The sequence below is a fragment of the Macaca mulatta genome, chromosome 13, assembly GCF_049350105.2.
Source record: "Macaca mulatta isolate MMU2019108-1 chromosome 13, T2T-MMU8v2.0, whole genome shotgun sequence".
NCBI classification, from domain to species: Eukaryota; Metazoa; Chordata; class Mammalia; order Primates; family Cercopithecidae; genus Macaca; species Macaca mulatta.
In genome coordinates this window covers 101,125,912-101,149,056 of record NC_133418.1, presented here as the reverse complement: position 1 = coordinate 101,149,056, position 23,145 = coordinate 101,125,912, and the positions used below count along the sequence as shown (strand labels likewise).

The 23,145-nt window shown below is 39.5% G+C and overlaps 1 protein-coding gene and 1 pseudogene across 10 annotated transcripts in view; one reads left to right on the top strand and one right to left on the bottom strand.

The window, feature by feature from the left end:
* ATAD2B (ATPase family AAA domain containing 2B) overlaps positions 1-23,145 on the bottom strand; it is a 174,313-nt gene that overhangs the window by 141,563 nt on the left and 9,605 nt on the right. For all 9 annotated transcript variants that reach the window (XM_028831940.2, XM_077960071.1, XM_077960075.1 and 6 more), the window contains exon 2: positions 3,732-3,883. In XM_028831940.2, the coding sequence (XP_028687773.1) occupies positions 3,732-3,883 (152 nt within the window). The remainder of the gene's footprint in view (positions 1-3,731; positions 3,884-23,145) is intronic.
* On the top strand, positions 8,669-10,877 carry LOC106992870 (small ribosomal subunit protein uS15 pseudogene; annotated as a pseudogene). Its single transcript, XR_013403025.1, has one exon. The product of XR_013403025.1 is annotated as a small ribosomal subunit protein uS15 pseudogene (transcript).

Below are 23,145 nucleotides of genomic sequence, written 5' to 3'. Positions count from 1 at the left end.
TGATTTATGAGGGTTATAAACCTCAATTCAAAAAAGCCCCAGTTCTGACAGACCTCACTTAACCACTGCCACTCCTCAATTCTAATATGCCTCAGCAGTCCACATAAGTGGTTTTATTACTAATGAAAGATCTGTTTTAAGAAAAAATTTCATATATTTCTGCCTCACCTCACTACTTCCTCATTACCTAATCACAAAAGGAAACTTTCAAGCATGCTACTACTTTTGAGTATACAGCAAATCTTTTTTTTTTTTTTTTTTTTTTTAAGACAGAGTCTCACTCTGTCGCCCAGGCTAGAGTGCAATGGTGCGATCTCGGCTCACTGCAACCTCCATCTCCTGGGTTCAAGCAATTCTCATGCCTCAGCCTCCCAACTAGCTGGGTACAGGCATGCACTGCCATGCTTGGCTAATTTTTGTATTTTTAGTAGAGATCAGATTTCACCATGTTGGCCAGACTGGTCTCGAACTTCTGGCCTCAGGTGATCCACGCCCCTTGGCCTCCCAAAGTGCTGGAATTACAGGCATGAGCCACCGCACCCAGCCAAGTGTACAGTAAGTCTTAGGAAAATTTCAATTTGTCTGTATCTTAGAGTATGACTATTATTCTAGATATACATCAGGTTAAATAAATGACTATTAGCTAAATAAATAACCGCTGACCAAAAAAGTCAATAAAATAGCATTCTCTACTCAAAGTATTTGTAAGCTACAACATCTGTCTATGTTAGTATGTATATTTGGGAATTTCTATATACAATATAAAAAATATATATTAAAAATATTTTTGACCAAAAACATCCTATTTTACTAAAAGTATCAATCATTAAAATTATGTTGATACACTTGGGCTTTAAACCCAGGTTTTAGCCCAAAAGAAAACTCATAATCTATCTCAAATCACTTATGAAGATTCAGAAGTTCTAGGTCCACTTTTATCTCTATCTTCATCCAATTATCTAACTCTAAAATGGAAATTTATTTTGCCAATTAACAGTAATTTCTTTGACCTTAGTGGTCTTTGCAAAGTTCTTTAGAATTCCTTATTTTTCATAGCTAATACTAATTCTTATCTGTATTCAATTTTCCTCCATATGAATTATTACTTCTAACAAATTATTTTTTGTGAAAGCACTTTAATAAGTTTACCTTACATGCTTATAAGAGTTTAGATTACCAAAATAAAGGAATCAAGATTCTCAGGTTAATGACATACAAATACAAGTCTCCAAGTAATTCTTAATTTTTTGTACTTATATTATCTCAAAATCTGAAATATTTTTAACTACAAGTTTTCCTTAAAATTAAATTCTATTGAATCTAATAGGTCAAACTGCATTTTATTTTCAGGTCATCTGAAACATCAAAAGATTTTAATTCTAAAAGTTTAACTGTTACTCAGACTCCTAGATGAATAAACTAAAAAAAAAAAACTTTTTTTTTTTTCCACGAAGACAGGTCTCACTCTGCCACCCGGGGTGGAGTGCAATGGCGTGATCACAGCTCACTGTAGCCTCAAACTCCTGGGTTCACGGCATCCTCCAGCCTTAGCCTTTCGAGTAGATGGTACTACAAGCACATGCCACTGTAGCTAATTTTTTAATATTTCATAGAGATGAGGTCTCACTATGTTGCCCAGGCTGTTCTTGAACTCCTGGGCTCAAGCAATCCTCCCACCTTGGCCTACCAAAGTTCTGGGATTACAGCCATGAGCCACCATGCCTGGCCTCAAAAATCTTTTTAAATTCTGTGAGCTACTAAACATTGTCCTTTTGCCAAAACAGAAACAGTAAATGTATTAGTATTCATTATTTAAGTTTTTTACTTAAAATATATTTAGTATTTTTTTAAAAAAATACCTCACTCTAAGGTACCTAAATGATTCCTAAATGGAAGCATATCTTTCACATGCTCTCTTAAAATTTTTGAGGCCTTTTTATATGAAAGATTTCTATATGAAATATCGGCCAGGCGCAGTGGTTCATGCCTGTAATCCCAGCATTTTGGGAGGTCAAGGCAGGTGGATCACCTGAGGTCCAGAGTTCGAGACCAGCCTGGCCAACGTGGTGGAACCCTGTCTCTACTAAAACTAGAAAAATTAGGCCAGGCGTGGTGGCTCATGTCTGTAATCCCAGTACTTTGGGAGGCCGAGGCAGGTGGATCACCTGAGGTCAGGAGTTCAAGACTAGCCTGACCAACATGGAGAAACCCTGTCTCTACTAAAAATACAGAATTAGGTGGGCATGGTGGCGCATGCCTGTAACCCCAAGTACTTGGAAGGCTGAGGCAGGAGAATCACTTGAACCTGGGAGGCAGAGGTTGCAGTGAGCCAAGATAGCGTCATTGCACTCCAGCAAAACTCTATCTCAAAAAAAAAAGAAAAGAAATATCAAGATCAATTTATATAAAGGCCTGCTGGGTGGATAAAATAAGAGAAATCTAGTATATTACTTGCACTTGAATAAACTGTTAAAATCATCTTAAAAGTCCAATTTTAACACTAAAAGAACATTGTTAGGAATATTTATCTGGAAGATATTTGATTCACTCATTTAATAAATGCAAGATAGAGATTATAACAGGTAGATCAAGTCTAAAAGTATAATTACATGGCAGTACTAAAGTAACATCATCATAATGATCCAGACCTGTTTCATCTCACAGATGTATGGGTGTGGGAAAGAAAAATAAAAATAAAACTCAACAGACTATGATTCATGTATTTTTCTACTTAGCCCCCATATAATGCAAATTACAAAACATAAAATAAACTGGTACATCTTATGGAGTATATTTTAGTAAGTATAGAGACTCCTTAGGGACTAATAAATGTACGCAGCCTGTCAAAGTCTATATAACCCAAAGATTTTTTTCCCTAGAGAATAAAAGTATCCAGAATTTACCTACACATATAAAATCAAAATATTTTTAAATACTTGAAGAATAAAAACAAAGGACTTCCCTTTTACTTCTGTTCAGTCACACATCATCAGCACTTCTACTTTAAAGAGTTTAAAGAACCCTTTAGTTCCCAGACCGATGTAAAAAAAAAAATTGTTTTTAATTAGAAAAAAATAAAAATAAAGACTTTAAACAAAACAGAAGCTAACAAATCTGATTTCAATGTTTAAATCTTTTCTATGTGGGTGCCTAACCTAACTACCATTTGGGAGTAAATTAAACTTAATTTTAGTCAGTTTCAAAGTAAATGTTGGTAATTTACTCTGAAACTGACGAAAATTGTTTTCCTGATACGTACTGAACCAGATACAAGCAAATTTAAGTTTAAAACAGGGTAAACAGATGAAAAGATGTCTTTAAAAATTAATTTAAACGTCATTATACCTTCATATATCAAGTGAAATAGTCAATAATCTTAAAAAAAGGGAGATTTTATTTTCAAGTAAAAATATAATTCTGACCATATGTTTTATTTAAATTTTCAGCACTATAAATACATATGCATACTCAAGAGTCATCAAAATCCTTATTGTTTTACTTATGGTAGTTTCTGTTACATACCATATATCTTTATAAAACAAATATATTTTAGAGTATTATCAGGAGAAAATAAAATTACATACAAAAATTATAAAATAAGTTTAATTCAATTTACTTATAAGTATTTATAAGATACTTATTTTATAAGCTAAAAAAATTAGCATTAGTATCAGCCCTGAATCACATTCAGTAATTTAAGAAAAAACAATCAATGAGTTCTCCTTTCTCACCTGGCCTGTCCAGTTGATAAATTCCATTCCTCTCGCTGACCAGTACTTCGTGATTTTGATTTGTCTTTGCAAACAGAATCAGGTTGTTTCAAAGTGCGTTTGGCTGGAGGAGATACGTGGCTATCACTTAAACTACCATCAACTTCAGCTTTCTGAAAGACAATGTTAAAAATGTATTTATTATTCCTATTAAGACAAGTAAAATTGTTAATATTAGGGGCCAGGCTCAGTGGCTCACTCCTGTAATGCCAGCACTTTGGGTGGCTGAGGCAGGTAGATCACTTGAGGTCAGGAGTTTAAGACCACACTGGCCAATACGGCGAAACCCCGTCTCTACCAAAAAACAAAAAAAATTAGCTGGGTGTGGTGGCAGGCGCCTGTAATTCCAGCTACTTGGGAGGCTGAAGCAGGAGAATCGCTTTAACCCAGGAGGCGGAGGCTGCAGAGAGCCAAGATCAAGCCAGTGCACTCCAGCCTGAATGACAGAGCAAGACTGTTTCAAAAAAAAAAGAACTGTTAATATTCTTGGAAAATCAAGCACAGTATTTTGTCAACCAATAAATATTTACTGAATTATACTACAAATATAGCAAAATGTATAACCTGTAAATATAAAAGCAAGAAAGATTACATTTATAATCAAAAAAATGTTGTTTTTTGTTTTTATTTTGAAAAACGTTCAAGAAAGGGTGTGTGTTCTTAAACGTCTGGTGTGTATATGTATCTTTTTTGTATTGACACAATCCCTCAGACCCTCCTAAATACTCCAGTATATACCTCCCCAAACAAGGGCACTTTGCTACATTACCACCATACAACCCCCCCAATCAGTAAATGAACACTGGTATAATACAAAGTCAAACCACAGACATATTCAAATTTTACCAAATGTCCCAACAACGCCTCTCTTTCTAAAGACAGGATACTAAACACATATTGCATTTAGTTAATGGACCTCCTCAGTCTCCCTTAATCAGTCTTTCCTTCTTTCCCTATCTTTCATGTCCTTGACTGTCAAGAGCATAGGCGAGCCAGGCGCAGTGGCTCATGCATGTAATCCCAACACTTTGGGAGGCCAAGGCGGGGCAAATCGCCCGAGGTCAGGAGTTCCAGACAAGCCTAGTGAACCCATCTCTACCAAAAATATATTTTTTTAAAGCCAGGTGTGGTGGTACACGCCTATAATCCCAGCTACTCGGGAGGCTGAAGCACAAGAATCCCTCAAACCCAGGAGGTGGAGGTTGCAGTGAGCAACCACTGCACTCCAGACTGGGTGACAGACCGAGACTCCGTCTAAAAAAAAAATAAAAGAGTACAGGCCTTTTATTCTCTAGGATGACCCCCAATCTGGGCCCAGCTGATGTTCCTAATGATCAGATTCAGGACACATATTCTTAAAAAGAATAGACAGATGTGATGCTGTGCATATTATACCTATCCTTCCCATCCCTAGGGATAACCCTCATCACTTGGTCAACCTGGTGTCTGCCAGGTTTCTTCACTGTAAAGTAACTATGTTTTCCTTTGTATTTGACTTATATATTACGGGGAATTATTCTGATAATTCACCAATATCCTGTTCCTCATCAAATCTCTACCAACCAGCCTTAGTATTCATTGACTACTCTTGCCATTATCAAATACCACAAAGATGGTGATTATCTAATTCCATCATTCCTTCTACATTTGTAGTTGGCATTTTAAGAAAGTTTACCCTGTCTCCATAAATTCATTTATTCATTTATATTTTTATCAGTATCATGGATTCCTATTTTATTCTACAAATTGTAATTCCCTACTCTATTTATTTTGCTGCTCAAATTATGTGAGATTTAGCCAGCGTGAGCCCCTTCAAAGTAATTCCTGTGTCTTTTGACACATTCTCATCATTTTGAGTACTTCCTTACTTTCTGGAACAACTGAATGTAGACTCATTTTATACTTTCCCTCTGTGGCCCTAGATTAGCATTTCTCCAAGGAGCCTTGGTTCCTCTTAGTCAATGATAGTATTTAGGAACCAAAAGTTGGGCACTACATGTGCTCACTGTTACTGAGGTTTCACTGCAATTAAGTGCTCTCAGCAGAGGGAGCTAAGGAATGTATAAACATATAAACATACACATGGTAAAACTCTAGCCGGGTGTGGTGGTACATGCCTGTAATCCCAGCTACTTGGGAGGCTGAGGCAGGAGAATCACTTGAACCTGGGAGGTGGAGGTTGCAGCGAGCCGAGATCACGCCATTGCACTCCAGCCGGGTGACAGAGCAAGACTCCGTCTCAAAAAAAAAAAAAAAAAAAAAAAACAGAAAATCTTTGAATCCACCTATCAGTTGTAAGCCCCCTATCTTTCCCGTCTTTCCAGATTGAACCGATGTATATCTCACATGTACTGATTGATGTCTTATGTCTTCCTAAAATGTATACAACAAAGCTATAACTCAACCACTTTGGGCACATGTTCTCAGGACCTCTTGAGACTGTGTCTTGGTCCATGGCCACTCATATTTGGCTCAGAATAAATCTCTTTAAATATTTTACTGAGTTTGACTCTTTTTGTCAACAAATATCTATAATCCTTTTCAATATGCTACCATATAGAAATATCTGTGGCCAGGCACAGTGGCTCACACATGAAATCCCAAAACTTTGGGAGGTCAAGGCAGGATGACTGCTTGAGGCCAGGAGTGCCAGACCAGCCTGGGCAACATAATGAGACCTTATCTCTACAAAAAAATTAAAAATAAAAATTAGTTAGGTCAGGCGTGGTGGCTCATGCCTATAATCCCAGCACTTTGCGAGGCCGAGGCGGGTGGATCACCTGAGGTCAGGCGTTCCAGACCAGCCTGACCAACATGGTGAAACCCCATCTCTACTAAAAATACAAAATCAGCCAGGCATAGTGGCACATGCCTGTAATCCCAGATACTGGGGAGGCTGAGGCAGAAGAATCGCTTGAACCCAGGAGGCAGAGGTTGCAGTGAGCCGAGATCATGCCATTGCACTCCAGCCTGGGCAACAAGAGGAAAACTCTGTCTCAAAAGAAAAATAATAATTAGTTGGGCATGGAGGTATGCACCAGTGGTCCCAGCTACTCAGAGAGAGTGAGGTGGGAAGATTGCTTGAGCACAGGCGGTCAAGGCTGCAGTGAGCTGTGATCACATCACAACGTGGGCGAAAGAGCAATACCCCATCTCAAAAAAAAAAAAAAAAAAAAAAGCCACAAGGCCACACTGGTACTAAAAGGCACAAAAGAAAAAATACTTGAAATTCAAATATGAGCATGTATACAATTAAGATGGTATATTAGTTTCATAATACACCATCACTTATTAGGTTAAGTTCCCAAGAAAAGTTAGTTAGCTACTTCCAAACTATATTCAGTACAGGGTGGAAAATCATTTAAGAAATACTTCAATCTTGGCCGGGCGCGGTGGCTCAAGCCTGTAATCCCAGCACTTTGGGAGGCCGAGACGGGCGGATCACGAGGTCGGGAGATCGAGACCATCCTGGCTAACACGGTGAAACCCCGTCTCTACTAAAAAAAATACAAAAAACTAGCCGGGCGAGGTGGTGGGCGCCTGTAGTCCCAGCTACTCGGGAGGCTGAGGCAGGAGAATGGCGTGAACTCGGGAGGCGGAGCTTGCAGTGAGCTGAGATCCGGCCACTGCACTCCAGCCTGGGCGACAGAGCGAGACTCCGTCTCAAAAAAAAATAAAATAAAATAAGAAATACTTCAATCTTATAATAATCCTTTGTTAGTCAACATACTATACTCAAATGAGTGTTTCTTAATTTAGTCCTTTCATTTTTTTTTTTTTCTGTGAGACGGAGTCTCGCTCTGTCACCCAAGCTGGAGTGCAGTGGCACGATCTTGGCTCACTACAAGCTCTGCCTCCCGGGTTCAGGCAATTCTCCTGCCTCAGCCTCCTGAGTAGCTGGGACTACAGGCGCCCGCCACCACGCCCAGCTAATATTTGCATTTTTAGTAGAGATGGGGTTTCATCATATTGGCCAGGCTGGTCTCCAACTCCTGACCTCGAGATCCACCCACCTCAGCCTCCCAAAGTGCTGAGATTACAGGCGTCAGCCACTGCGCCCAACAGTCCTTTCATTTCTAATACAGTTTTCTGTTTTTTTTTTTTTTGAGACGTAGTCTAGCTCTGTCACCCAGGCTGGAGTGCAGTGGTCTTGGCTCACTGCAACCTCTACCTCCTGGTTCAAGCAATTCTCCTGCCTCAGCCTCCTGAGTAGCTGGGATTACAGGTGCATGCCACCTGCCTCAGCCTCCTGAGTAGCTGGGATTACAGGTGCATGCCACCATGCCCAGCTAAGTTTTGTAATTTTAGTAGAGACAACATTTCACTGTGTTGGCCAGGCTGGTCTCGAACTCCTGACCTCGTGATCTGCCCGCCTCGGCCTCCCAAAGTGCTGGGATTACAAGCATGAGCCACCGCGCCCGACCTCTTACTTTTTATTTCATATTTTTATTGTTTTATTTTATTTGAGACAGGGTCTCATTGCCAGGTTGTTCTCAAACTCCTGACCTCAGGAGATCCTCCCGCCTCGGCCCCACAAAGCACTGGGATTACAACCATGAGCCACTACGCCTAGCTTTAGTTTTTATACTATCTCACCCACTCCAACCTGGGATATTTACAGACTCCCAAGGTTAAAATGTGCATTAAAAGTCATCTAACTGAACTACAAATCCAAGACATCCTTTACTCCAAATCTGGTCTGTGAACCAACAACATGGGCATCATCTATTTGGCAGCTCCTTAGAAATGTAGAATCTCAGGCTCCACCCTCAGACCCACTGAATCAGAAACCATTTTAAAAAGATCCCCAGGTGATTCATGTGCACATTAGAGTTTGAAAAGCATTATTACACAACATATTCAAGACATTGTCACTGGACCGCCTGATTGCCACCATCATGAGTCGCATGCACACTCCTGGGAAGGGCCTGTCTCAATCGGCTCTGCCCCGTCACTGCAAGGTTCCCACTTGGCTGAAGCTGACATCTGATGACATGAAGGATCAGACTTACAAACTGACCAAGAAGGGTCTGCCTCCCTCACAAATCAGTGTGATCCTGAGGCTCATACGGTGTTACACAAGTATGTTTTGTGACAGGCAATACAATCTTAAGAATCCTTAAGTCCAAAAGACTCGCTCCTGATCTCCCAGAGGATCACTACTGTTTAATTAAGCAAGCAGTTGCTATTCAAAAGCATCTTGAGAGGAACAGAAAGGATAAGGATGCCAAATTCCATCTGATTCTGATAGACAAATTCACCGACTGGCTCAATATTACTAATACATGACCAAGCAAATCCTCCCTCCCAACTGGAAATATGAGTCATCCACAGCCTCTGCCCTGGTTGCATAAGTTTGTCTATGTACTCAAGTAATAAAATGATTGTTCACTGAAAAAAAAGTAGTCACTGAGGAAGCAACATCATGTGTTTTAAGCTAGAGTATATCTGTGATACAGAAACTAGCACCTATAAACTACTATGCCAATTTAGATAGCCCAGGCCAGCATTACTCCTTCTAATCAAATTTGATCACTCACCTCAAGACCCATCTCAGGACCCATTTTTTTTTTCCTTCATGAAATCTCCCTGAAGAATCTAGCCTAAATTAAGCTTATCTCCCCTGCTAGCTGCAGCCCTACCATACATTTGGGCACTTGATTATTTCAACTTAGCATTATATATTTATCATCTTTAAAGTGCCATGTCCAAGTCTTGAAATTCTAGCAAGATTTTAAGCTCCTGAATTATAAAAACATACCCTATTTTTTAAAATTCCACAGTAACAATGAAAAACAACAAACAAAATTTCTGGAAATTTGTTCACAAATTATTAATAGAAATTATTAGGGGCAAGAAAGGAGGGCTCATGGTGAATGAAGTTTGGGAAACAATGAGGTCCAAGGCTTTTTGCTGCGAAACTTCTAAGAGTATTATCATAACATGCAAAGTAAATCTCTAAGGATGGAATAAAGTATATAACATTTCACAAACTTATTTGATCAAGCTCTCTTTTTTCATGAAACATCTGCAGGTACTAGTTTCCCAAATATACTCTGGAAATAAGTACTATGTACCACTGAAATGAAGACAAAAAAAAAAAAGTAAAATATTTGAATTTTAAAAGAATCTGAGTATATAGTTACTTGAATATCAATTTAAGTGAGTTTTGCACATTTATTTATTGGCCATCTGCATATTCTACGGGCTTTCTTCAATTCCACTCAGAAGTATTACTCAAACTGTTGTTTACATACTACCTGAATCAAAAATCACCTGCATTACTCATTAAAAAATACAACCGGCTGGACTGGAATCTCTGGAGGTGAAACATTTTTAATGAGGGCTTCCAAATGATTCTTAGTACACGGAAGTCTGAGGACCTCTGGCATATAACATACTTCAAGTATAATACAAAGCACATCATCCTAACTGCTACAATGTTCTGGTATATTTACTTTTTTGTCACGGGAGGTTTCAATCTTGATTTGGCTCTAAGACAGAGACCTCAGAATAAAGAGCATTACCAAAGACTCCTTCTCTCCAAAGAAATCTGGGGATTTAAGTTAAGCAAGCAACCACAATGTAAACAGGTACAAAATAATTACTTCAGCACCATTTAATTAACTTCAAGCTTTGGGAAAGCTTCTATCTATAAACCTGATGCTAACAATTCATCCTTAATAGGATGATCATAATGCTCAACCTTAACTTCTTCATCTTCAAAGCCTTTTACTAGCTAATGATAACCTAACCCTTTGAGAGAAGGCGTTACCAGTTTCATGACAAAGATATTTAAAAGATTATGCAATCTACCCACAGCCATTTAGCAATCTGTGTCAGAGTGATTATAATCCATGAGTAGGAAAATATCTCAGGCATAAGGGAAATAATTTCAATTAACTAACATTTATTGAGGACCTACTATGTACATAAGATGTGGAAGGCAGTGGTAAAAAAGATGAGTAAGAACTACTTGAGGCCAAGCACAGTGGCTCACATCTGTAATCCCAACATTTTGGGAGACCCAGGCAGGAGGATCCTTGTGGCCACGAGTTTGAAACCAGTCTGAGTAACACAGCAAGACCCATTTCTTAAAAAAAAAAAAAAAAAGATTATAGTAATACCTAATTCTGTGAAAGCAAAAAACAAAAAAACTATAACTGCTAGCAGAGACGAAGGAAGACATCATAAATGATGTGGACTTTAAAGGATGTTTTTGGCCAGGCATGGTGGCTCACACCTGTAATCTCAACACTGAGAGGCTGAGGGGGGCGGATTGTTTGAGCTCAGGAGTTCGAGCCCAGCCTGGGCAAAATGGCAAGACCTTGTCTCTACAGAAAAATAGAAAAATTAGCCAGGTGTGCTGCTCCACGCCTGCAGTCCCAGCAACTTGGGAGGCTGAAGTGGGAGAATCACCTGAGCCCCAGCAGTTGAGGCTGCAGTGAGCCATAATTTTGCATCACTGCACTCTAGTCTGGGCAACAGAGCAAGACCCTGTCTCAAAAATAAATAAATAAATAAATAAAGTTTTCAAGTTTTCTATAGAAATGGGAATATGTATTCCAACAACTTAATAATGGGGCACATAAAATACCAGAACACAATCCAAGGATGAGATAACTTCCAATAGAAGTATAATAATAATAATGTAAAATCCTACAGAAATTACATAAAAAAAGATACAGTCATCCCCACTTAAGTAACTTTTTAGTTTAATTCTAACCTCTTTAAATAGATAATTTTTTTCAATTTGTAAAAACCATTTTCTCCTTGACTTTTACAATCCCTTAAACCATACTCATCAGCTACCATAAATAGTGACTGTTATTGTCATAAATCTTATAAAGTGAGGCAAAAGAACTTGAGAATAACAGAAATGAATAGATGTTGCTCTGGTTTTCAAGGAAGGCTTCGTGCCCAGATCCAAATTTGTCAGAAATCTAAAAGCTGGATTTTAATCTAATGACAAAAAAGAATGAAGTCAAGTATAGCATTTTAAAATGAGAGATGCATGGAAATAAGTGAATTAGCAGACCACTAGATTAAATCAAAACTTGATGATGGCCTCATTTAGAATTGGGAAAATCAGAAAGAGGAAATTTAGTCCAGAAAACAAAATAACTAGATTAGTGATATCAGTGCTGTATTCAAAATAAATACAGTAAGGGCAAGTATAAAAAATGCTGCTTGTTGGTGGTGGTGGTGGTGGTAGTGGTGATGGTGGTGGTGGTGGTATGGGGAGCCAGGGAACAGGTGATGACAGGAGAAGTATAATGCTAAATTAAAAGTGGAAAGTTAGTTTGGAATTATAGCCAGAAATCTAGGGAGAGGTCTATCAGGCTATGGGAAATACACCTCTGAGATGAAGTGAGTTAAGGAGCAGATAGGAAACATGGTCATAAAAGAAAATGATCACAGGTAATGTACAGAATATAAAAACAGAAGGGCAGAAGTCAAAACCTTAAAAAAAAGTCTAATTAATGGGGATAAGCACAAGAGATGTCATAAAAATCAAAGACAAATATAGTCTCTCACTAAAACAAGGGGAGTTAAACTGCTCCAAAAAGACTTAACAGAAGAAAGCTGATAAACCTGAGGATTTGTAAGTAAGAGATCATTGTAACTTCTGACAGGGCAATGTCTGTGAAATGAAGAGTGGAAATCACTAGGTGAATAATGGAGCAAGTGGTGAGCAAGTACAGGTAATGACTACAGAGCTAGTCTTACAAAAGTGTCAGAATTAAAAAAGAAAGAATAGTTTAGAGTTGGAGGAAAGGATTTTCTTTTTTTTTTTTTTTTTTTAAGAAAAGACAACCCGGCTTCTTATAGAAAAAAAGGAAACCGTAAGAGAGAATAAAACAAATTATTTAAAGAGTAAGTAAATGATGAGAGAAAAAGCCTCAAAGAGACAAGAAAGAAAAAAACAGAATAGGAACATTTTCCCCCAAGTTAGATCAGAAAGTGTATGGGTGCAGTCAATCTTTTCCGATTTCCTTATAGGACAGGCTTTTTGTATACTTTTTTTTTTAACAAGTAATCCTGTTTTCACAAGGAAAGCTTAGAAGTGCAGTTGATTTCTTTTTCTTTCATTTACAAAAAGAATGCACAGAGGCAGTGGTTACCATGACTGCAAAAAACAAACTCTGCACTGCTATTTGTTTATTTAGGGCCAACACTATTCTACAAAGTCCTGAAATGGCAAGCATACAAAATGTTCTAAATTTTCCTCAAATATTCCAAGAACAAGGGCTTACTAGTTTAGTATTTCTAAGCAATCATCATGAAAGAATACAAAAAGAAAAAAATACATAGAAGCGACCTGTTAGTTTAGAAGATACAGAAAGATTAAAAAACAGTCTATAATAATTTAAAATGCACTTTTCTTCCAGATAAAAATTTCTAAAAGGTAGTTTCTAAAAATCTGAAAATTTTACATTATTTAAAATAAGAAAGAGATAATGTGGGTACTGAAAAATACCACATGGTCAGGCATGGTGGCTCCTATCTATAATCCCAACACTTTGGGAGGCTGAAGTAAAAGGATCGCTTGAGCCCATGAGTTCAAGAACAACCTGGCCAACAAAGTAAGACTCTGAGGCTTGTCTCTATAAAAACTTTAAAAATTAGCCATGGGGTAGTGGTACATGACTGTGACCCCAGATACTCAGGAGGCTGAGGTAGGTGGATCGCTCGAGCCAAGGAGGTCCAGGATGCAGTGAGCCATGATTACACCACTGCACTCCAGCTTGGGTGACAGAGTGAAACCCTGTTTCAAAAAAGAAAAAGAAAAGAAACGAAACGAAACATGCCACAGACTTTGAAGTTATACAAACAGGACCAATCTTACATTGCAGCACTACCACTATAACTCAGAAACTACCATTTACCTCATAAGATGGTTAAAAGAATCAAGGAGGTAGTATAAGTAACAAATTTTATACCTACTGCCTCACAGTAGATACAATCTCAAGTATGAATACTTGTTTGGCTTTATAGAGTTAATGTAACTTCATAAGCTTATTAATTATTTTCAATAATTCATTCCTTCCACAAACAAAATTTATTAAGTGCCTGTTTTTGTGTTAGATACTAAAGATACTTAGTGCTAAGGCAGTACCTGCCTTTCACGGAAGTTAAAATTTAACTCTTTAAATTAGCTGGTAAAGGTATACGAAAATAGTGCTGATAGTACTGGGGAATGGGGCACAAACTGGTTTAGTCTCAGTGTAAAGCAATTTGAGAAAATCTATGAAAATTTAAAATACACATTATCATTTGACCGAGTAATTCTACTTTATCTGAAAGAGAAAGGTCGGCTGGGTGTGGTGGCTCATGCCTGTAATCCCAACTTTGGGAAGCAGAGGCGGGAGAATCACTTGAGGTCAGGAGTTAAAGACCAGCCTCACTAACATGAGTATTCTCTACTAAAAATACAAAAAAAAACTGGCCGGGCATGGTGGTGGGCGCCTGTAATCCCAGCTACTCAGGAGGCTGAGACAGGAGAATCGCTTGAATCTGGGAGGCAGAGGTTGCAGTGAGCCGAGATTGTGCCACCGCACTCCAGCCTGGGCAACAGAGGAAGACTGTCTCAAAAAAAAAAAAAAGAAAGGTCATTTTCTGCTACACTATAAAGTTAAAAGTATGGAGAAAGCCTGTGTGCCAACAGGTTAAATATGTAGCAGTATAATGATACAAAGAAATATCAGAAATATTAGAAAGGCTCCTAGTCAACAGTGTGAGGAAAAAAAAGAAATATTAGAAAGCCATCAAGAAAAATGAAATAAGCCAGGTGTGGTGGCTCACACCTGTTATCTCAGCATTTTGGGAGACCTAAAGCATGATGGCACATGCCTGTAGTCCCAGCTACTCAGGAGGCTGAGGTGGGAGATCACTTGAGTCTAGGAGGTCAAGGATGCAGTGAGCCATGACTGCACCACTGCACTCTAGCCTGGGTGACAAAGTGAGACACTGTCTCCAAAAAATAAATTTTATATATATATATATATATATATATACACACACACACACACACACAAATATAAACACATATATATTATACATACACACATATTGCACATGTACCTATGGGTACAACCTATGGGTTGTTTATATGTGTATATGTGTGTGTTATATGTGTGTGACACACATATAAACCCATGGTATACATGCAATGGTCAGAAGGATGTACAGCAGCTTTAACAGTGGTTATTCCACAGAAGAACAAACTGGAGAAATTAGGGGAGCAGGGAAAGGCCCTTTTTTTCTGTGTATGTCCATATTATTTGAAATATTTATTTCATCATAACGTGTAGAAAATAAAACAAAACAAAGTAATATTTATTTCATACTTTTTAAGTAAGAATAAAATATTTCTCCAAACAGCTGAGGTTGAGTCTTGCGTAAGTTTCGGTTGCTTTTTTTTTTTTATTTTGGTTTTTAAGAGATGAGATTTCATCAGGCTGGAGTGCAGTGGTATGATCATAACTCGCTACAGCCTCAAACTCCTGGGCTCAAGTGATCCTCTCCTTAGCTTCCCAAGTAGCTGGTACTAAAGGCACACACGACCATACCAGGCTAATTTTTTGTTTTTTTTTTTTTAATAGAGGTGAGGTCTCACTTTGTTTCCCAAACTGGTATCAAACTCCTGGCCTCAAGTGATCCTCCGACCTTCGCCTCCCAAAATGCTGGGATTACAGGTGTGAGCCACTGTCCACTCTTGCATACTTTTTTTTTTTTTTTTTTTGGAGACAGAGTTTTGCTCTTGTTGCCCAGGCTGGAATGCAATGGCGCAATCTCAGCTCACTGCAACCTCTACCTCCTGGGTTCAAGAGATTCTCCTGCCTCAACCTCCCGAATAGCTGGGATTACAAGCATGCACCACCACGCTTGGCTAATTTTGTATTTTTAGTACAGACGGGGTTTCTCCACGTTGGTCAGGGTGCTCTCGAACTCCTGACCTCAGGTGATTCACCTGCCCAGGCCTCCCAAAGTGCTGAGATTACAGGTGTGAGACACAGTGCCCAACCTGCAAACTCTCTTATCTTCATTGTCTGGTCACTCAATTGCAGCAATTAAAGAAAAGCACTTCCATTTCCAGTTGAAATGCTATGAATATTTTTTAAAGAGATGGTGTCGGCTGGGTGCAGTGGCTCACACCTGTAATCCCAGCAGTTTGGGAGGCCAAGGCAGGTGGATCACCTGAGGTCAGGAGTTTGAGACCAGCCTGACCAATATGATGAAACCCTGTCTCTACTAAAAATACAAAAATTAGCTGGGCATGGGGGAGCATGCCTGTAGTTCCAGCTACTTGGGAGGCTGAGGTACAATAATCGCTTGAACCTAGGAGGCGGAGGTTGCAGTGAGCCGAGGTCGCACCACTGCACTCCAGCCTGGACAACAGAGCAAGACTCTGTCTCAAAAAAATACACAGGGTAAGAAGAAGGGAAGAACAGTGGAGGAGCGTGTTAAAAAGTCTGCAGTAAAAGGTAACATAGGCCAGGCACGGTGGCTCACACCTGTAATCCCAGCACCTTGGGAGGCCGAGGTGGGCGGATCACCTGAGGTCAGGAGTTCAAGACCAGCCTGACCAACATGGAGAAACCCCATCTCTACTAAAAATACAAAATTAGTCGGTCATAGTGGTGCATGCCTGTAATCCCAGCTACTCAGGAGGCTGAGGCAGGAGAACTGCTTGAACCCAGGAGGCAGAGGTTATGGTGAGCCGAGATTGCACCATTGCACTCCAGCCTGGGCAACAAGAGAGAAACTCCGTCTCAAAAAAAAAAAAAAAAAGAGGTAACAATATTTTTTAAAGAAAAAATGAGAGTTAATTCGCCAGGCACAGTGATTTACACCAGAGGCTGAGGTGGGAGGATCACCTGAGCCCAGGAGGTCAAGGCTGCAGTTAGCCTTGATCGTGCCTCTTCACTCCAGCCTGGATGACAGAGTGAGATCCTATCCCAAAAAGAAACAAGAAGAGGAGGAGAAGAAGAGGAGAGGAGAGAAGAAGAGAAGAGAAGAGGAGAGGAGAGGAGAGAGGAGAGGAGAGGAGAGGAGAGGAGAGGAGAGGAGAGGAGAGGAGAGGAGAGGAGAGGAGAGGAGAGGAGAGGAGAGGAGAGGAGAGGAGAGGAGAGGAGAGGAGAGGAGAGAAGAGGAGAAGAGAGAAGGAGAGAGAAGTGAGCAAATAAATACAAGTATAAGTCTTAAGGGCAATCACACATACACACACAAAGCAAAACATATAAGCTAAAACCAGCAGAAGGTCCAGGCACAGTGACTCAGTGACTCATGCTTGTAATCCCAGCACTTTAGGAGGCCAAGGCAGGTGGATCACCTGAGGTCAGGAGTTTGAATGCAGCCTGGCCAACATGGTGAAATCTCGTCTCTACTAAAAATACAAAAATTAGCCAGGTGTGGTGGTGCGTGCCTGTAACTCCAGCTACTCAGGAGGCTGGGGCTGGAGAATTGCTCTAACCTGGGAGGCGGCGGTTGCAGTAAGCCAAAATCGCGCCATTGCATACTCCAACCTGAGTAACAGAACAAGACTTCATCTCAAAAAAAGAAAAAAAGTAGAAGATGCACAAATTTGACTTAGTGAATATCTACAATCCTGCACCCCTAACTGCAGAATACATATTCTTTTCCAGTGTTCATGAAACATTTACCAAAATAACCATAAACAATGTTCTGACAAAATAAGTCAGAACAAATTTCAAAAGACTGAAATCATATGTAGTATGTTCTCTGAGCACAATGGAATTAAGCTAGAAGTAATTAATAAAACTATAAACAGAAAATAGGCCAGGTACAGTGGCTCATACCTGTGATTCAAGCACTTACGAAGGCCAAGGTGGGAGGATCGCTTGAGTCTAGGAATTTGAGGCCAGACTGGGCAACAAAGGGAGATAACAAGACCCTCTCTAACAAAAAAAAAAATTTCAAATTACCCAGGCCTGGTGGCACACACCTGTAGTCCTAGCTATTTGGGAGGCTGAGACAGAAGGATCACTTGAGTCCAAGAGTTCAAGGCTACAGTGGGCTACAATCATGCCACTGTACTCCAGCCTGGGTGAGAGAGTAAGACCCCATCTCAAAAAAAAATGCAAGGAAAAGAAATGCCCAACTGTTTGGAAAGTAAGCAACATACTTCCAGATAACCAATGGATGAAAGAAGAAAGCAAATAGGAAATTAAAATATATTCTAAAATAAAAATTTACTTAAAAAAATACACCAGGAGAATTTGAAAAATAACAAAAATAATTTCAACAACAACAAAAACTAGGTAGAATCTTAATATGGGGCCGGGCACAGTGGCTCACATCTGTAATCCCAGCACTTTGGGAGGCTGAAGTAGGCGGATCACCTGAGGTCAAGAGTTCGAGACCAGCCTGGCCAACACAGTAAAACCCCCATCCCTACTAAAAATACAAAAATTAGCCAGGCATGCATGCTGGCCCATGCCTGTAATCTCAGCTACTCAGGAGGCTGAGACAGGAGAATCACTGGAAGCCGTAAGACGTTGGTTGTAGTGAGCCGAGATGGAGCCATTGCACTCTAGCCTAGGTGACAGAGAAAGACTCTGTCTCAAAAATAAATAAATAAATAAAAAATAAAAAGAATCTTAACGTGGAACAAGAGATTTCTGAGTATCTGACTAATCAATAAGTTCACACTACAATATATCCCATCTCTTAATGTTTTCCATCACACATTTTTATTTTTCTACATTTAACAGAAAATACACATTTATCCCCAGTACACAATAAACATTTACCAAAACTGACAATATATTAGGCCACAAAGAAAGCATCCAATCCTACAAGAGAAATATACAAACTATGTTAAGTGAGAGATGTTCCATGCTGTTAGGCTAACGATTTGAAGCTGTCAATGCTCTACAAATTAATCTATGAATTCAATATATTACTAATCACAATTCTAGTTGGGGCCAGGCACGGTGGCTCACTCACGCCTGTAATCCCAGCACTTTGGGAAGTCAAGGCGGGCAGATCATTTGAGGTCAGGGGTTTGAGACCAGCCTGGCCAACATGGTGAAATCCCATCTCTACTAAAAATACAAAAATTAGCTAGGTATGGGTGCACATGCCTATAATCCCAGCTACTTGGGAGGCTGAAGCAGAAGTATCGCTTGAACCTGGGAGGTGGAGGTTGTAGTGAGCCGAGATCATGCCACTGCACTCCAGCCTGGGCAACAGAGCAAGATTCCGTCTCAAGGGAAAAAAAAAAAAAAATCTAGTTGGATCTTCTAAGTAACTCTATAATCGTAATTGAAATTAAAATTGAAAAACAACCCCCAGACATCTAAGTCAACCTTGAAAAATAACAAAGAGGAGAAACTTGTCCTTTAAGATATTAAGACATAACTCAAAACCATAGTATGAAAAATAGTATTGGCCTGGTAGAATGGCTCATGCCTGTAATCTCAACACTCTGGGAGGCTGACGCAAGAGGATTGCTTGAGCCTAGGTGGTCGAGGCTTCAGTGAGCTGTGATCACGCCAGGGCACTCTAGCCTGGATGACACAGCAGGACCCTGGACAAAAAAAAAAAACCACACCAGTATGGGCCAGGCATGGTGGCTTACACCTGTAATCCCAACACTTCAGGAGGCCAGGGCAGGAGGACTGCTTGACCCCAGGAGTTCAAGACTACCTGGGCAACACAGCAATAACCCTGTCTCTACAAAAAATTTAAAAAAACAATAAAACAGTATAGTATTTCCATAAGCATAAACAGACCAACAGAAAATAACAGAGATCAGAACACAACACACATGAGAACTTAATGTATTACAAAGTGGCACCACAAAGGACAAGTTGTCTAGCAGAATGAACAAAATGAATTAAAGGCCTAAATAGTAAAATTGTATGTATGTATAAAGTCACAATGTAAACAGTATCCTTTAGTGTGGGACCAAAAAAAGTCAAAAGCCACAAATCTCTAATTACTCTTGAAAAACAATAATAAAATAGCAACTCCAGTAGAAAATAGTGAAATGGGCAAAAACAAATCTTAACAGGCATTTCAGAGAGGAGGAAAGCAAAAAAAGTTAGCATGGACATAAAGAGTTACCCAAACTCATTAGTAACTAAAGAAAGGCTATTAAAAAGGTAGCTGATGCCAAATATTGGCAGGGAAGTGGAGATACAAGAACTCTCATACGCTATACTCCTACCAATGGACACTAGAGCAGCATATCTAGAGGTGATATTTATTTTAAGTACACATATACTCTTCCACTCTTGGTGTCTATCTCAAAGAAATTCCCACACCAAGTCCACGAGGGACATTGCATCAGGGTATTAACTGCAGCAATATTTGCAGTAGCAGAGAATAGGAAACAATTTAGGTACCTATCTCTTGAGGGTGAATAGTTAAAATGCAATGAATTGACCCTACAAAGTACTATGTAGCAGGTGGGAGTAGTGACTGTATGTATACAGAGTTACCACACAGATGAAAATATAATGGTTAAAAGAAAATAATAAAATAAGCTCTATAGCTAAATACCACTTATGAAAACTTAAAAGACATACATATAAACCAACACAGTAACCAGGTATGCTATCATCTAAACATGTTAAATAGAGGGTTGAGGGCATTAGTAATTTTTTTGGGACAAGCATAAACTGTGCATGTGCCAGGCAGGTCAGTACTATCCTAGGCTAATGCAGACATATGGTCACCCTACATATTAACCACTATCCTCTGTAACCTAGGAAAACAAAGTCATCATTTAAAAAAAAAATCCAACTCACCATGTAAAAAAAAAAAAAAGAGTACTGCTATGTTGTACAGGCTGGACTCAAACTCCTGGGCTCAAGCCATCCTTCCCTGCTTAGCCTCTAGAGTAGCTGGGATTACAGGTGTAAACAACCATGTCTGGCTACCAATTCTGTTTTGTTTGTTTGTTTTTTGAAACGGAGTCTTGCTCTGTCACCAGGTTAGAGTGCAGTGGCGCGATCTCAGCTCACTGCAACCTCCACCTCCTGGGTTCAAGCGATTCCCCTGCCTCAGTCTCCCAAGTAGCTGGGATTACAGGCACGCGCCACCACACTCAGCTAATTTTTTTGTATTTTAGTAGAGATGGGGTTTCACCATATTAGTCAGTCTGCTCTCGAACTCTTGACCTCATGATCCGCCTGCCTCAGCCTCCCAAAGTGCTGAGATTACAGGCATGAGCCACCAAGCCCAGCCTCAATTCATTATTTTGCTTTTAACTATGCTGACTTCCCACACTTCAGAACATCAATGAAACATAAACCACAAAAATATGCTAAAACCCTTACATAACTTATTTGGAGGTTATGATCACTCATCAACATGGATACTTACAAACTAATTACATTAATAAGTAAAATTTTGTAACGTAATTTTATACCTTGTGTTACAATCTCAACCTAAGATCTCTTACAGAAAAATTCTTCCAAAAGTACATAATGCCCAAACATAAAGAGTTCAAATCCAAAGGGTCAGTATTCCACACAGTTGTAAAACAGGGAATAGTTTTAGGTTAGTCTAAAAGAGTTCAGTATTCTTGGCCAGGCACGGTGGCTCACATCTGTAATCCCAGCACTTTGGGCGGCCGAGGCAGGCAGATCACGAGGTCAGGAGATCCAGACCATCCTGGCCAACATGGTGAAATCCCATATCTACTAAAAATGCAAACAAATTAGCTGGGCGTGGTGGCAGGCGCCTGTAGTCCCAGCTACTTGGGAGGCTAAGGCAGGAGAATGGCGTGAACTTGGGAGGCGGAGCTTGCAGTGAGCCAACAGGGCACCACTGCACTCCAGCCTGGGCGACAGAGCGAGACTCCATCTTGAAAAAAAAAAAAAAAAAAAAAAGAGTTCACTATTCTTTCATTATCTTTTTTTTTTTTTTTTTTTTTTTTTTTTGAGGCAGAGTCTGGCTCTGTCACCCAGGCTGGAGTGCAGTGGCCGGATCTCAGCTCACTGCAAGCTCCGCCTCCCGGGTTTATGCCATTCTCCTGCCTCAGCCTCCCGAGTAGCTGGGACTACAGGCACCTGCCACCACGCCCGGCTAGCTTTTTGTATTTTTTAGTAGAGACGGGGTTTCACCGTGTTAGCCAGGATGGTCTCGATCTCCTGACCTCGTGATCCGCCCGTCTCGGCCTCCCAAAGTGCTGGGATTACAGGCTTGAGCCACCGCGCCCGGCCTTTCTTTCATTATCTTTTCAAGGGTCAAATTTATTCCATAACTGATTCATCTTCACCACTTTTAGAGGAAAAAGTTTCTTAACACTAAAAGTTTTAAATAACACATCAAAGTTTTAATCCAAGAAGTCTAATTTTCTACATTTCTCTGAAATTAGATTCCTACCAAAAACAAAACACAATGGTTGACAATTGCTTTAAGCAACTTCTAAATTTAAGTTCAAAAATAATGGCTGACAAGTTTTTAAAGTAACTTCTAAATTCAAGTCCAAAAATATCAGACCACTTCAATCATCCTAATTCTCCAAACCCTAATCACAAAACCAAATCTGAGTAAAGTCACTAACCACATAATATGCAAGAAAGTTGTTTGGCACATAAGAACAATTCCCTCTAACCATAGGTTTCTGCCAAATCTCTAAAATAATATCCTATTTCTTCACTTAATTCTAAATTTGCCACAAAAATATAGTGTTAGACCTTAAAGGCCCAAAAGGAGACAAGAATGGGTATAAACTTCAGATATAATGATTAAACAAAAGTAACTTTAGGGTGCCTTTGGCCCCTCTCTAAAACCCACACAGGAAGTGAGCCTGGAAACAGCAGCCCCTAGGCAGGCTGCTAAGTCACCTGAACAAATGTAGATGAAAGGGCACTAGACCTGAGGGAAGGGCTATTTTTTTACGGCATGTATTTGTCTCCTCCACTAGACTTTAAGTACATCCCATGAAGCAGGGACTGTGCTTCATTCTCCACCTTACTGAATGAATGAATGAATGAACGAACAAAGGAACAAGCAAGCCTCACCATCAAAAACTAGGCTCTGGATTACCTCCAAATTTCTGTCTGGCAAGACTAGAGAACATACTTTGTGGGTATTTTAAGCACCATTTCTTTCAGGATTCCAATTTGGGTCCTAGAATACAGATATAAACTAACAATGCTAAAGATGTTTAATTTACTAATGCAAATCTTCATATATAAATATGCTATATAATGTCTTTTCAAGAGACTTAAAGTATGAAACATTTTTTCAAATGGAAAACACTTTAGTCCCCCTAGAGATAGTTTCCCAGAGCATAAAAGCAAATGTATACACTATAAATTAATATCACCAAGTAGAGGGAAAGATAGCAGCACAAGTATACCTCTAATAGAGACCACAAGGCCCAGACTTT